The 17,301-nt window shown below is 40.3% G+C and overlaps 1 protein-coding gene across 1 annotated transcript; it reads left to right on the forward strand.

The window, feature by feature from the left end:
• The first annotated feature begins 346 nt into the window (after positions 1–346).
• Positions 347–17,289, forward strand: LOC121457379 (interferon-induced very large GTPase 1-like). The gene is given in 4 exon segments (XM_041666051.1): positions 347–668; positions 671–6,592; positions 6,595–7,416; positions 17,237–17,289. Coding segments are annotated over 4 exon segments (7,119 nt in total).
• The last annotated feature ends 12 nt before the right edge of the window (positions 17,290–17,301 follow it).

Below are 17,301 nucleotides of genomic sequence, written 5' to 3' on the forward strand. Positions count from 1 at the left end.
AAGGAAATCATTCTTATTTTAAAATAGAAAAATTGATTGTCATCTAATTATGTATTGAAATTTAACCATTAACATAATGGTTCTGATGTTGAGTCAATGTAGGAAAAAAGGCCTAAAGTCAGACTACTACATTAAAGTTCTTAAAATAGCTAGACACATAATTTATATTCAGTGAACAGAAAATAATATAGCAAAGATTTTAAGTAAATGTAAATAAGACAATTAGATGAAGGAATGAGAAATCTTGGAGACAAGTCTCCTAAGAAGACTCACACATTGAATAATGTCGATAAGAATCCTTACAGTTGAGACACAGGCTAATTAAGTATCTGTTCTTCACAGAGCCATGGAAACAACAAAGTGCATGCCTGCTGAGCCTCAGCCTAGAAGAAGGCAAAATCTTCAGGAGCTGCTGACAGAAGTGGGGTTGTCTGTTGACTACTGGCTGCCTAAGCTTCAGGAAAGCCTGGGTGTGACCTGTGCCCAGGCCTTACAATACCTAGAACAACAAGACCTCCAGAAACTGAAGACCCAGGTACAACACACATGGGAGGAAAAGGCTCTGAAGAAACTGTTTGACCTCTCACAGCCAAACAGTGTTGCAGAGTTCCAGGAGACTTGAGGGGAGATGATGAACAAGAGGCAGAGGCAGGCAGAACAGGCACTGCGGGACTGAGGGCCTTGCATTCAAAAGGGAAGAGCAGACAGGAAGAGCAAGTGAAGAGGAAAGAAGCAGAACTGAGGCAAGCAATGGAGATCCCTGAAGAGTGCTGGCCAGGGCCTGAAGTGCCCCTAAAAGACATAACTGAATCAATGGAGAGACATCTCAGCCACATAGAACAGACACAGCCAAATAGTCAAAACTTCTCAGATAGAGACCTACTAAGATTCACATCTAGTGGTCTGGCCCTGCAGGGAATTTATAAGACCTGGAATCAAAAGGACCTGTTAACGAGGAGAGAAGTGCTACTCAGGGTCCCCAAGGAATTGTTCCTCTATGGGTCTGAGCAAAGAAAACAAATGGAATCAAAAGAATTCACGTCTTCTGAAGAAGAATCCCTGTTCACTGAAACTGTGGAGAAGTTTGGTTTCAGGTTAACACTATCAACCAAAGTTGGAGGCTGGGGATTTAATTTTGAAGGTGGAATGGATAAAGTCAAGCATTCCAAGTCCAAAGATGTCCACGAGTCACATTCTAATCACTCTTATTTCTGCTCATCGATGTTCAGCTACAACCCACTAGCTTCCTTCTACTTTTGCAAAGATCAACTCCAGCTCTCCACCGCTGCTCTCAAAGAACTGAAAATCATTGAAGAACAATTAGAACACACAGATGGACCAGACAGATTCCTTGTAGTCAGGAACAGGACTAAGAATTTCTTTAACAGATTTGGCTCTCATACTAATCAAGGCCCTCTGCACCTTGGGGGAATCTACTGCTGGAAGGCCATTTCAGAGGGTTTCAGAAGAGACCAGCTGGACCTTGTGAAGCAGCAGACAGCAGAAGCCTTGGATAGTTACATAAAGGGGAGCTACAGTGGCTTTGGAGTTGAAGTTGGGGGAGGGATGACAGCATCAGATTCACACTCAGTAAGATTCTACAAAAATTCAACTGATCGACAGCACCAAATCAAAGTCCAATTGTCTGTGGCCCAGATAGGTGGACCAGCAGAAGCAAATGGAATTGTTCAGTGGACAACTGGTCTTCTTGCCAGCAGAAAAACCTGGTGTGTCATTGACCGAGAACTTCAGCTGGTGCCCATTTGGGATATCATCCTGTATAACCACAAAAGCGATTTTAAAAACTACTTTCTGGTGGCTAGCTGCCTGGCAGAAAATTACTCTGCTCTGACAGGCCTCACTGCCCACATCCAGGATGGAGAGGAGTTGCTGAGCTCCAGAGAAGAAGCAGGACATTTCCTGGATGATGTGAAATCCTGGGAGGTTTCTGACCCTGAACAACAGCTTAACTACCTGATGGATTTTATGCAAGCATTGGCTCACAAGACAAAAGGTTATGATGTTTGGATTAATACATGCCTCACAAATTTTTACCTACAGAATTTTCTCATAAGCACTGTCAACTTTTGTAAAAGTTCTTACATTAAAAATTCTCAGTTTATTAAATCTCAGTTTCGCAGCCTTCTAGAACCTCATGTCTACAAAGTGAAAAACTTTCCTCAGGTGAAGTCAATCATGCAGTGGATATACCAGACAGAGTCAGAGGAACAGCAAGTTAAAATCACTGAACTGTCTGAATTTTTAAAGATTTTAAAAGAAATCCAAAAATCTTTCACACAAGCAAGCATCACATCTGAATCCCCAGAAACAGTGGAAGAAGCTCAAAGAAAGGCTACCTGTGATGTCACCACAGCTCTTAGCTCCTTCTTGAACTATCTCAGAGAAGCAGAGCAGCCAGACATGCAGCTGCTACTACTCTGCATTGCAGCTGGTGCAGGCTATCAGCTGGAAAGCAATATTTTCCAGCCTCTCCTGGGGTGCGCTGAGATAAACTTCCTACTGGATGAAACACAAACTATCCAACACAGATATCAGGGGCTCAAAACTATCTGCACTGACAGGGCACAGGCATTCCTAGTGCTCAAAGCACTGACAGCCACAGTTGGACTCTCAGCCATTTCTCCACAAGAAAAAGCACAACGCTTGACATTAACAAGGCAGCATATGGAGCACTTACTTTCTAGTAGAATTGCACATCTCATCATAAAGTTTGGAACAGACCATGATTGGGAGAATCTAGAGAATAATTTGAGATTACTCATTGATGGGAACTATGAAGACACCATCTCTTCTTTGCAAAAGGATGAGGTAAAAAAGCAATTGCAAAGTCTCCTGAATAAACAGGAAGAAACTTATTAACAGCAAAATGATGACAACAATGAAAAAGAGGTGATAGAAAAAGGACCCTTCCTAGACTTACTCCAATGACTGGGTCTAGAACATTACTACCCAAAAAGGATGAGCAGAGCTGACTTCCATCTGATCTATAAGACTTCTGTGTACAATACACACCCAAGATCTGAACAGGAACTTCCCTTCTATTTCCTACAAAAGCTACTGATGCTAGATTGTGGGTTCAGACATCTGGTCTTCAAAAATGATGGAAATGCAGACACCCAAGACTCTGTAGTTCCCTCCAACAAGGAAAATGATGTTGTTGATCCATACGAAGAGCTGTTTGATGACAGTGATGAAGTCACTAATTCTTCACCCACACAGTCCCAGCCCCACATTCACCCAATGGACATCCAGATGGCCATTTTCCACTGTGCAGATGATCTTGCCAGACAATACATTTTGTCCAAACTTTACATTTGTCAATTTGTAATTCCCCTTGTGGTGCCAAATCCCACCACTTTTGAGATGGAATTTTCTCTCTGGTCTCTCAGACAAATCAGGAGAAGCTGGCAAGAGTCAAGTAAATTACCACAGGACAAGAGTTACAATCACAGGAATCAACAGATGTGCTGTGTCTCTACCCTCACTGTGTCCTTCATTAGAGTTGGAAATAGCCTCTCTGCTTCCAAATCTCAGATCATGAACTCTCTCCTCAATAAACGTAAACACAATGTGTTTTTTCACAGACACTGCAGAGGAAGCTGCAAAGACTGTCTCCTGATGGAGGGAGTGGTGGAAATCTCCTGGTTCTGTTCTGGGGGTCAAGGTGAGGACACATTTGATAAGTGTGTGGCCTTCACCAATCTTCATGGAGCTTCCAAAGAACATAGACAACAACTCAGCTTCCTGCAGGATGTCTCTTCTCTCATTGTGATCCTCATGTCAGGTTCTGATGACAATAAAGAAAACAAAAAACTTGTCAGAGATCTGTGACAATCATCAAAACCTGTGATATGTCTGATTGATGACAAGGAAAAATTCATGACTAATAATTCAGGCAGAAGGGTGAGGATTGGCATTAGGAATAGAAATAAAGCAGAATTAACAGAAGAACTCACAAATGCCATTAAACGTTTACTAGAAGTCTCTGGCACTGCTCTCAGTATAGAAGACTGTTCACACATAGCTCAAAAACAAGGATTCATGATTGATGAATACCAAGGTGCATTGAAGGAGGCCAAAGAAAAAGCACTGAAAAATAAGAAACTCCTGGAGCAATCCAAGGTACCTCAGATAAAAGCAAACTTGCTGCCCCTTCAGGGACAACTGTGGCACCATTGGTGTATGAAAGACAAAGAACTCTATCATCTGCAAGAAAAAGGGCATCGGCGCATTGAACAACACAAGAGTGACATTCAGAAAGAAAAACAAAAAATACGGTGGCAGCAGTTTGAAAAGGCCTTCCCTCTCAATGGTTTTATGCAATCTGTCTTACACATTCTCAAAGAAGACTCAAAAAATGATTTAAAATTCTACTTTTTATACTGGTTAAGTGTGGTTTTGGAAAATCTAACTATGGAACACTTAGAGATTTTACATGAAAAACAAAAATATTTGTGGTCACAGGTACAGGTAGCAAAGCAGAAAGCACAGAAGAGCAGCTCCCTGACACTCTGGCAGGAGCAGATAGAAGCCATTTCTACCAAGATTCTTAACTGCACTTTAGGAATTGAGCACCTTCTCCGAGAAGTTGGCCAGATATATGAAGCTCTGGAAGAAATTTCCTCCTCTAAAGGCAGCCTTTTTCTCTGCCTCCCCCGGATTGCTGCAGACTTGATGGTAGCTGGTGTTACTATTGAGCTGATGGATGGGGATGCTTCATATGTGCCTCTAAAGTGGGTGATGGCTGTTTTTGACAAGATCTCAGAGAAAGTTGGAGACAAAAGGTTGTTTGTTCTTTCTGTCCTTGGCCTACAGAGCTCAGGGAAATCCACCCTACTGAATGCACTGTTTGGGCTGCAGTTCACAGCCAGTGCAGGCAGGTGCACCAAGGGAGCCTACATGCAGCTCCTGAAGGTGGAAGAGAAATTCACAGAGGAACTTGGCTTTGATTTTGTGCTTGTTGTAGACACAGAAGGACTTCGGGCTCCAGAACTCAACAACAAATCCCAGAATTGGGACAATGAGTTGGCAACATTTGTCATTGGACTTGCAAACTTGACTCTGATCAATATTTTTGGAGAGAATCCATCGGAGATGCAGGATATCCTACAAATTGTTGTCCAGGCCTTTCTGAGAATGAAACAAGTAAAAATCTCCCCCAGTTGCTTCTTTGTCCATCAGAATGTGGGAGAAGTTACAGCTAAAGACCAAACTATGGAAGGACGAAGGAGACTGGAGCAAAGACTGGATGAGATGACAGCATTAGCTGCTGAACAGGAAGAGTGTTCAGACATAACCCGTTTTAGCGATGTAATTAGATTTGATGTCAATAGTCATGTCTACTACTTTGCTCACCTCTGGGATGGCAATCCACCAATGGCCCCTCCCAATCCTCGCTATAGCTACAATGTCCAGGAGTTGAAAACTGGGATTCTTAGAACTGCCCAACAGGAATCCAAGGGAAAGATCATGAAGATCTCAGATGTAAAATTCCGAGTTCAGGATTTGTGGAAAGCCCTGGTCAGTGAGAATTTCATTTTCAGTTTCAGGAACACCCAAGAGGTCATAGCCATGAGTAAACTGGAAACCATGTATAACCACTGGACCTGGGAACTGAGGAGCCATGTTCTAGACTTACAGAATCAGTTGAACAATCAGATTCAGAATGGGAAAATCCTGACTCTTACAACTAATGCACTGGAGGGTCCAGTCAGTACAAAATATGAAATCATCAAGCAAGAATTTGACAAGTATTTTCAAGAAGACCCAGATAGTGAAACATTGGTTCAATGGAAAGCAAATTTTGAAAATAAGCTACTAATGCTTAAAGATGCACTTATTTCAGACACCAGAAAGAAATGCAATGAACTCATCAGACTTAAACAAAGCCAAGAAAGACTAGATAACCAAAAGTCATAATATGAAAATGAACTGTTAGAGATGAGCCAAAAGTTGGCTTTAGATGTGAAGGATAAAGAATTAAGTGATGAAGAGTTGAGTGAGAAAATCAATCAAGTTTGGACAAATTGGATCTACAAAGTGTCTTCTACTGTACCCCTTGTCACAGAACCTGACATTGATTCAGATGCTGAAAATATTTTCCTACTGTGTTTCAGAAAGGACAAAAATATCACAGAAAGACTAAAGAAAAAGAATGGAGAAATGTTTGACATCAATTATGACATGCATGTCCAAATGAAAAAAAGATATTATATAATTTCAAAAAAATTAGAAACTAGCCATAAAGAGTCAATTAATAAAACTACCAACAACATTTATTTAAGATTTGATGAAATAATTAAAAACATTTGGAAGCAAAAGTATGATTACAGTCAACATGATTTTCATGAAATTTTGATGATAATAGAAAATTAACTGAAATCTGTTTCCCCTGAGGAAGAATACACATTTACCAGAGACTACACCATTGATTTATCCTTGTGCTTATTCCAAAGAGCATCTAAGAGTTTCAAAGAAATGCATGAGGCATTTAAAAGAGCAACTGATCCTATGAACTATCTAGAGAGCAAGAAAGACGATTTCTTCATGAGTTTTAAGATCTCCTGCCAAGGCCAACATCCATCACATCTTTTGTGAACTTCCTGTGGCTCAAGCTCACTCCTGCTGTCTCTGCCACTATATGGGAAAAAATGGGCCTTAAAGTAGCTGGCGACATGAGAGCCACCTGCCCTGCATTCAATGGAAACAGGGCTAACCTGGAGAAACGTGTTCTCATTTCTCTGGCAGAAAAAGAAAACTTTGATAAGTATTGGCAGTACATTCATCATCCAGAATCCTTTTTCAGGGATTACATTAGAGACCACATTAGAAGACATTGTTCAGAAAAAGAAGGTGAAAAAATAAAGACATTTTTAGGAATAATTTTAGGAGATATAAAGAATGCCAACCTCTCTGCCATTCATAAGACCACAGAAGTAGCAAATGAAAGCAGCACTGCTTCTCACTGGTTGGATTTGTTCTGTGATCACCTAGGGAGCCACCTGATCTTTCCAAGAAGAGACCTCATAAGCATCGAGCACCAGGAGATAAAGGACACTGAGTTTCTCAAAGAAGCCATGAGTGTAGCTTTGGATTCTGAAATGAGGAAAGTCAAAGGGGACTGCTCAAGTAAGCCCATAGATGAAATGGTTCCTGACATTGAGAAAATTCTCTCTGAGCATCTCTGTGGCTGCTGGAAGCAGTGTCCTTTTTGTAAAGCAATTTGTACCAACACCATTCCCGAGCATGCTGGAGACCACAGTGTGCCATTCCACCGTCCTCAGGCTGTCATTGGATGGCATTATCATAAAACAGATTACTTTGACATTAACTGCTGTACTACTTCTGTAGCAAGTGATCGTTCATTTACTTTAAATGGCATTTCTTTGCCCCAAGGCCAGTTCTGCCAAAAAGAAGGCTCCAGGTGGAGTGTCTTTGGTGCTCAACATTCTCTCGGGAATAGAGCAGTGTTGCCAGGAGCAATTGTGTCTCACTACCACAAAACTCTGAGTTAGATTAAAGGCCACTTTCTACAGCTCTTTGAAGAACTTGAAGATTATCTATCTATACTGAGTATAATCTCTATATACCTAAAGAACCTGATTAGTCTAATTATAAATGACAAAATTAGATGACTATTAGTCTATATAATTCTCAATATCTATCTAACTTAAAGACTAAGACAATAAACGACTGTGAAACAAATGAGGACAATGGCCTCCAAATATAAACAATGTACAAATATACATTGCAGTAGGTAAATATATGTCAATACACAAACATTATATAAGTATCTTAATCAGAGGTAGAAATGTACACTGCAATATGGTAAATATATACTATATATATATATATCAATACAATATATGTCAATACATAAAAATGTTTTAAACAGAGGTAGAAACATGCATGCATACAATAGTCAATATAATTTAACTTTGTGTCGATATACAAGAATCTATACCAATATATTTGTCTTAAAAGAGTAACTCACAATTACAAATCTATTATCCCATCATCCCTCTTTTTTTTTCCAAAATAATCCCTGAGCTTATAAAATTCCTCCCCCAACCCTCAATCGTATACTAATTATAATCAACCCCTAAATGATGTCCCTAAACCCAAGGGCAAACTTTACTGGGAGAGGGGACGTCGTCCTCTAGAATTACTTCCAGCTGTCATGGGGGCGACGTTCTTTCTGGGGGATCCTGTGAAAGTAAAATGATGGTTAAATTTCAGGATCAATGTCTTTTAAAATTGCCAATAGTCTCTGAGTATTTTGTGCAGGTCTGGCCAGAGTGTTGTACAAGATGTGCACCATTTCAGCTAACCAAGTTGGGATCGTCTTGTGCAGCTGGTACAGGTCTTGTAGTAGCACTATCAGTATCATGACGTCATATCAACCAGGTAGAGTTGTGGTTGTGGGGCCCCAGCTTCTTCCTGAAACTTCAAATGTCACTTCAGGAAAAACTCATTGTTCATTATGAAAAACTTAAACATTAATCATATAGACATATATATATTCAATGAAAGACATGATAGATATATTCAATGAAAAGTATGATAGATATGAAGAAAAGCAAAGATGTTTTCTAAACTCATATTTCTTTCTGTCCCACATCATGGCTCTTGACATGAGACAGGAACTCCAGAGACTCTGGGTTTTTCTCTTACTAAAAGGCTTGGAATTGGAGAGGGACTGAGCCAGAGTCCAACTTCAAAACCAGCTTTATAAATTTAGAAAGATGGTTTAATTTTACTTACACAACCCATTCAGTTTTCTTGATATTTCCTATTGGGCAGGTATTTTTCAATCTGTCAGTATCCAAATATCCAGGGTCCCTTGAATTTTTCAAAGATGAGTGTTTTCCTGTGGAGATAAGAACAGAACCCTGCCCCCATTCTATATGTTTTTCTTACCACCTGTATGAATATCATCATTGTGGATAAGGTGTCATTTCATCTTTCCAAGAGGTTTCTCCTCTTCAAATCGAAACTTTATTAATTTTGATGGTATCCACAATTTTTCTTCTCCTGTGGAAACAAGAGCAAAACCCCTTCCCCAACGTAGCACATCTCCTGGCTTCCATTGAGAGGTCAGCACATCTATGAAATACATCATTTGATTTAGTTCAGCATACTTTTCCATTATCCAATGTCTCTCTGCTGCTGTCGTTCCTTTCTCATTAGCGTTAAGAAAATTCAAAGTTAATAAAGCATTATGTAATCTATTTCTGGGGGTATTTTCAGTCCCTTTCTGTTTGTTCAGCATATCCTTTATAGTACGATTTGATCTTTCTATAACTGCCTGACCTGTAGGATTATTTGGTATACCTGTAATGTGTTTTATATTATAATAATCAAAAAAGCGTTTCATTTTCTTAGATACATATGCTGGACCATTATCTGTCTTTATTTGCGCAGGTATACCCATGATGGCCATAACTTCCAATAAATGTGTGATTACTGAATCAGCCTTTTCGGAGCTCAGGGCAGTAGCCCATTGAAAACCTGAATACGTGTCTATGGTGTGGTGTACAAATTTTAATTTACCAAATTCCATAAAGTGGAACACATCCATCTGCCAGATTTCATTTCTCTTAGTACCCTTTGGGTTACTCCCTGCAGGCAACGGTGTTTGATAATAGAAAGAACAAGTAGGACATTTCTTCACAATCTCCTTAGCTTGTTGCCAAGTAATGGAAAATTCTTTCTTTAGCCCTTTACTATTGAAATGATGCTTCTTATGAAATTCTGAGGCCTGCAACACACTTCCAATCAATAATTGATCAATCTCAGCATTGCCTTGGGCTCGAGGACCAGGCAGACCTGTATGGGAATGGATGTGTGTTATGTACATCGGACAAAGCCTGTTCCTGATTATGTCTTGTACCTGGATAAACAATGAAGTCAACTCTGTGTCATCTGGTATAAATTCAGCAGTTTCAATATGCAAGATAACTCTTTCTGCATATTGTGAATCTGTAACTATATTAAGAGGTTCTTTAAAATCCCTTAGCACCATAAGAATGGCATATAATTCTGCCTTCTGGACAGAATTATAAGGGCTTTGTTCCACCTTACTCAACTCATCTGACTTGTAACCTGCTTTCCCTGATTTATTTGCACCAGTATAGAACGTACGGGCTCCAGTTATTGGAGCATCACGTACAATTCTAGGAAGAATCCAAGGAGTTCTTTTTATGAGGTTAAGTCTACCACTTTTGGGATAGTTGCTATTAATTTCTCCCAAAAAATTAGCACAAGCTCTTTGCCACGGTTCATTGTCTTCCCATGACTTTTTTATTTCTTCAGTAGTAAAAGGCACTATAATTTCTGCTGGGTCTATACCTGCTAGTTGACGAAGTCTCAGCTTACCTTTTATAATTAATTCGTAAGTTTTTACTTTTTTACTTGGTTTATAAGGTATAAATATCCACTCTAAAATAATATCTTCCCTCTGCATTAGAATCCTGTGGGAGAAATTCTGGAAGGCAATATGACTAGGATGCAGCTGAGATTTGGGTTCACCCTATCCACATGTGCCTCCTGTAATTTTTCCTCAATCATTGTCAGTTCCTTTTCTGCTTCAGCTGTCAGTTGTCTTGGACTATTCAAATCTTTATCACCATCTAAGGTTTTGTTTAAATGAACTTTTAGATCAGGTGTTATCCCAACAGCTGGTCGTAGACTGGAAATGTCTCCTAACAATCTTTGGAAGTCATTAAGAGTCTTTAAGCGGTCTCTCCTAATTTGTGCCTTTTGCGTTTTAATTTTCTCTAACCCTATTCTGTAACCTAGGTAATTAATAGAATTTCCTCTTTGAATCTTTTCAGGGGCAATTTGTAATCCCCACCTAGGCAAGACTTTCTTTACTTCTTCAAACATCCTTTCTAAAGTATCTTTATTTGAATCAGATTACAAGATGTCATCCATGTAATGATAAATGATGGACTTGGGGAATTGTTTACGAATTATTTCCAATGGCTTACTTACAAAATATTGGCACAGTGTAGGACTATTGAGCATACCCTGTGGGAGGACAGTCCATTGATATCTCCTATTAGGCTGAGAATTATTATAAGTAGGCACTGTGAAGGCAAATTTTTCTCTATCCTTTTCTTGTAACGGTATAGTGAAAAAACAATCTTTCAAATCAATAACTATAAGAGGCTATCCTTTTGATAACAGAGAAGGCAAAGGAATTCCAGATTGTAGTGGGCCCATAGGTTGAATTACTTTGTTGACAGCTCTTAGATCTGTCACCATTCTCCATTTACCAGATTTCTTTTTTACAACAAACACAGGAGAATTCCAAGGGCTGGTTGATTCTTCAATATGGTGAGCATTTAGTTGCTCTTGCACCAACTGTTCCAATGCCTGTAGTTTATCTTCAGCTAGAGGCCACTGTTTGATCCATATTGGCTTCTCAGTTAGCCATTTTAAAGGTAGGGCTGTTGGTACCTCTAAAGGTTTGTTATTTGCTGTATGTTCTTGTACAGCCTGAATGGCTGGTGACCTTTTTCCATAATACCTCATCATATCCTTCCCAGAATTATGAGTTCCTGGAAATACAGGAATGTTAATCTGGGTATTCCATTGCTGTAGCAGGACACGGCCCCATAAATTTATGGCAATATTGGCTATATATGGCCTTAGTCTTCCTATTTGCCCTTCGGGCCCTATGCATTCAACCCATCTTGTGCTTTGTTTTACAAGAAATAGGGTTCCAATTCCCAGGAACTGAACATCTACCTCTTGAAGAGGCCAATTTGGATGCCAAGATTCTGGGGTAATGATACTTACATCCGCACCTGTGTCTAACAAGCCTTCAATAAAAGTGCCATTTATACAGACTCTTAGCTTTGGTCTTTGATCATTAATAGAAGTCTGCCAAAATATACGTTTACTCTGTCCTACTGGGTTTTTTTACTCATTCTCCACACGTATTTCATCATTTAGACCAGTATTACTTTTTACAGCAGAAATTGGAGCTTTTAATTTTCTTGTTGAGGCACGTTCTCCACTGTGACTGGGAATGACTGGGCCACTGTTGGCTTGGGGGCCTGCGAGAGGCCCCTCAAGGAGTTTCCCGATGGTAACGGGTTGCCTTGTTTGTCTGTTGTTTACCTGCATTCATTGGACCAATGTCGGCCTTTACCGCATCTCCTACATATACCTGAAGGCCTAGGTCTCCTATTTTTGTCATTCCCAGAGGAGATAATATTCCTAGAAATTCTGTGCCTGCAATCCCTTTTCAGATGTCCTAATTTACCACAATTAAAACACCTGGCAGTTTGATGTCTCCTCATTGCTGTGGAAATCGCTTCTCCTACCCAAGGTTCATCGTTATAACTAAACGTCTCAACATTCATCGTATGCTGAATCCATTTATCCATAGGTGCTGATCTAGACTTTAAAGGCCCAATTATCTTTTTGCATTCTATGTTTGCATTCTCAAAAGCTAGAGATTCAAGAAGTATTCGTCTAGCTTCTGGGTCTGTTACCCCTATGTCCAGAGCCTTAATTAATCTTTGCAAAAAGTCAATAAAGGGTTCTCTCGGTCCCTGCCTAATTCTAGTATATGATTCAACCCTTTTTGCTGGATCTTGTATCCTATTCCAAGCATTTAAAGCTGCTTGGTGACATAGACACAGTACTTCATCATCATAAAGAGCTTGGACCTGTGGATCAGCATATTTCCAGCACCAAGAATTTGATCTTGGGAAACCTCAACACCTTTTGCTCTTCCTTGCTGTTCCATATGTTTGGATTCTTCTCTGAAATAAATTCCAAACATCAAGGAAGGTCCATGATCTAAAACTGCAGACACTAACTGATGGAAATCATGGGGGGTAGCTCTAACATTAGAAGCCCAAGTCCTTATCATTTCCTTTACATATGCAGAGTGCAAGCCAAAATTAACAATAGCTTGCTTAATTTCTTTTAGATCTTTCATTGCTATTAGTGTCCATCTAGCTTCTCTGACTCCCTTTAAGCCTTTAGAAGTTGACATTTTGTCAGAATTAAGTATAGGGTATGCCGCTAAAACCTTGGGTAAGCCAGTTCTAATAGCTGGTGTTGGCATTGTATCCTGTCCTTATTACTCTGTTCACCAGCTCCAATCATTTCTTCAATCATTTCAAGTCTTTTTATTATTGTCTTTATTATTGTCTCTTTTGAATCCTGAATCTCCTGACCTGCATGAGTTTCTAGTATCGATTGTATGGTTCTTAGGAGTGCCATAGTCTTCCTAAATGATAGAATATGCAAAAGAATACTGAAACCTAGTAACCAGTAAATTAAGTTATGCCCATAGTCATATAAACCTTGCATGATATAACCCATTGTATTCGTAACCAGAACAGTAAAATTCGTGTTGGAAACGAAAACTGCCATATTACCTATTATCCAGCAGGTGGTGCTGTTGCCAAGTCGTGACAAAAACAGGGTCCCGTTTCAGAGTCCACCTAGTATTTATTAAAAACTGGGAAATGCAAGTTGCTCAACAAAGTAAATGTAATTAAATCAATTCCGTACACAGAACCATAAACCCAGAATCCAGGGGTAGAGAAGAGTAACCTGGAAGCCGTGTATGCCTCCACGTGACAGAGTCACCCCTAGGGGTTGTAGCTTTCAGCAATCGGCAACCACGTGCTCTGTTTCACGCCACTTAACAGCTATGCTTGCAAGGGAGATTTAAAAATGACTCAGAAAAGAGTGAACCACGCGGGCAGAGACTATGCGGGCCTGTGGAGTTTAAATCCACGTGGGGAGGCAGACGATACGGTACATGGGGACTTGAAGTCAATCTGAGGGGTCTAAAAGAAAAGTATAAAGAACTGCAGCAAGAAAAGCCAGCGCGTGATAATTTATATTAAACTGCTTGCTCCACGCACAAGACACAGGCCACAAGGCCGCTGCAAGGCACAGGCCGCGGCTGAGGAAGGGAGGGCTCATGCCAAGCCGAACTTGTGGCCGGCAGCTGAGCGGGGAAAGGAGAGGTCCTAACGTTGGGCGCCAGGTGAAGGAGTAAGTCACAAACAATGCCACACCAGTTTGGAATTATGATTAATAGCGTGGTATTTATTTAAAGGGGAAAAAACTTACAGATCACTGGCCCAGACAATAGCCCTCTGTGCAACCAGGAAGGGAGTCTAGTCGCAGGCAGAGCAGGAAGTGAAGAGAGAGAGGAGAGGGAAGTGGCCACTTTTTTTTATTTATTTTTTTTTAATTGAGAAAAGGAGATAAAAAAAACAAATTTCCTCCTCGTCCCAGCCTCCCATTTTCCTCCACCTCCTTCTACCCTTCTCCTCTTCCTCCCAGGATAGGGAACCTGAAATGACCCTATCCTATAGCAATACTGACGAATATCTTGCATATCATCATAGAACCTTCATCTGGTGATGAATGGAGACAGAGACAGAGACCCACACTGGAGCACTGGACTGAGCTCCCAAAGTCCCAATGAAGTGGCCACTTTTTTAAAGGGAGAGAGACCACGCCCCAGTGGGCTGGTATCTCTGCGGCTATAGGCTGGAGGAGAGGAAGGACCTCCCACAACAGGAATCCACAAGGATGACCCCAGCTACGATCCTGAGCAATAGTGGAGAAGGTGCCTGAATTGGCCTGTGCCTTGTAGTCAGATTGATGACTATCTTAAATGACTCCATAGAACCTTTATCCAGCAACTGTGGAAACAGAGACAGAGACCTGTAGCGGAGCACTAGACTAAGCTTCCAATGTCCAGTTGAAGAGTGGGAGGAGTGAGAATATGAACAAAGAGATCAAGACAATGATGAGGGACACCCACTGAAACAGCTTACCTGAGCTAATGGGAGTTCACCAACTCCAGCTGGACAGGGAATGAACAAGCATAGGGCCAAGCTAGACCCACTGAATGTCGGTGACAATTGTATGACTGGGAAGACTGCAGGGCCACTGGAAATGTCACCAGGATTTGTTCCTGATGCTTAGAACCTGTCGTGGCCTGTGAGGGTCCAACATAAATTCCCTAATTCCTCAAACCAGCTGGAACGGAGTCACGAGGAAAAGAACTGACACAGCTTACACCATCATCATGGAAAAGGCCAGCTCGCAGTTTATTCTCCAAACATTTTATATACCCACACCAAATTGAGCGGGGAAGGGAGAAAACACATTACGCCATCACCTAGGCAACCAAGTGCCTGGGCTCAAGTCACATCCACATCTAGCAGTCAGGTAGGCCCTGAATTAGCATCTCTATAAGACATCCTTCCAAATTACAAAAGAAAGGAAGCACCAAATATCTGAACCCTTAAGTCATCAGCTTCAGTCAAACATCTCTTCTCAGGTAATCCACATCTTAACAAAAGAAGCTAGGAGCAGGCATCCTGGCCTTTGTTAAGGGCAGAGACAGCTTGTGTGCAGAGCTACATGGTCAGCTCAGACCGGGCTAATGGCTTTTGTGCCATATCGAAATATGGGCCCACAAGAACCTATTCTCTTTGGATGGATACCTTACTTAGCCTGGATATATTAGGGAGGGCCTTTGTCATTCATTGGAGCAATATCCCTTACCCTCTCTGGGGAGTGGATGTGGGGGTTGGAGGGGGCGAAAAGTAGAGGGAATGGAAAGAGGGCAGGGAGTGGGAACTAGGATTTGTGTGTAAAATTAGAAGAGATATTTTGTTTCCTTTTTAAAAAGAAATTATATAGAATAAAGCAGCAACAATTCAAAGCTTCTACAAATGTGATTCAAGGGTGCCAAGTTTCATTCCAAACTGGGAGTCAGACTTGGCAATATGGTCCGCATAGTTGGGGTTTTATAGTTATGAGAATATAAGAGTAAAAAGATTGGAGAATAATGCTCCATGATTTGGGAGAACCACTGAAGCCAAGGATTGAAGCAAGGGTGTCCCTGACTAGAGCCCTGAAATGCCATTTTTCCACTTTGAGAAATAGAATCCTAGACTCTGAAGAAGACCTTGAATACTAGAAATGCAAGATCTATAAGACAGCTGTCAAAAACTGGCATACAGGGAGTAACCAGCCAAAGGGAGAGAAGTGTGTTATAGTTAGAAAAACTAGAAAGTTATAGTCATCTAAAGCCTTTCACAAAAGACAGAGAACCACTATGGAATTCAGAATTTGTGCTGCTGGTTGCTGCCCTTGACCTTGCTTATGCCCTCTGGAATAATAATTTGTAAGCTTTTGTCATTTTATGTTGGAAATATGTAATTTGATTTCTGATTTTATGGGAAAATAAAATTCAGAAATTGTCTTTGATCTCAAAAAAGACTTTGAATTTTAAACAGTGTTGAGATTGAAAGAATATGAGGCCTTTTGAAATTGAAATGAATGACTTTTGCATTATATTACAGACATGGGTTTTTAGATAGCCTGGAAGTAGTTGGTGGTGGTTTAAAGGAGAATGCCCATTAGGCTCATATATTTGAATGCTTAGTCCCCAGTTGGTGGAACACCTTGTGAAGGGTTAGGAGGTATTGGCTATGTTGGAGTCCACTAGAGGTAGTCTTTGAGGTTTCAAAAGATTCAAGACATTTCTAATCTCTCTCTCTTTCTCTCTCTCTCTCTCTCTCTCTCTCTCTCTCTCTCCCTCCCTCTCTCTCTCTTTTTCTCTCTCTCTCTTCTTCTATCTCTTTCCAATCTCTCCCTCCATTTCCCTCCCTCATCTGTCTCCCTATCTCTCTGTCCTTTTCTGTGTCTCTCTGTCTCTGTCTTCTGCTTTCTCACTCTCAAATTTTTTCAATTTCTCTCTGTATTGTTCTTATGTTTCAAAACGTGAGATCCAGTACCATGCCTGCCTGCCTGCTGCCATGCCCCAAAACATGATAGTCATACATCCAACTATTTGACTTCATAAGTTTCAAATTAAACAAAATCAATTATAAGTTGCCCTAGTCATGACATTTTATTTCAATAGAAATTACTCTAAGACAATATTTTAGGAAAAAATGAAAAAGTTAGACATAGGTAACAGGCATAAACAGAATAGAAATTCATTGATAGATCAAGTCAATACTACATAACTTAAGATATATACAGGGAGATTTCACTGGAAACAGCCAACATAGGTTTCATAAAAATAAATACGGAAAAGCCAATCAGCATAGGGAAATCACTCTTGTTTTAACATGAAAAATTGGTTGTCACCTAATTATGTATTTAATCTAACCATTAACTTAATGATTCTGATATTGAATCAATGTAGGAGGAAATGCCGAAAATCAATCTACTACATTGAAGTTCTTAATGATAACATAAGTTATATTTAGT

Source organism: Microtus oregoni, unplaced genomic scaffold, assembly GCF_018167655.1.
Source record: "Microtus oregoni isolate MIOR12 unplaced genomic scaffold, Mior012 000016F_ref0000370, whole genome shotgun sequence".
NCBI classification, from domain to species: domain Eukaryota; kingdom Metazoa; phylum Chordata; class Mammalia; order Rodentia; family Cricetidae; genus Microtus; species Microtus oregoni.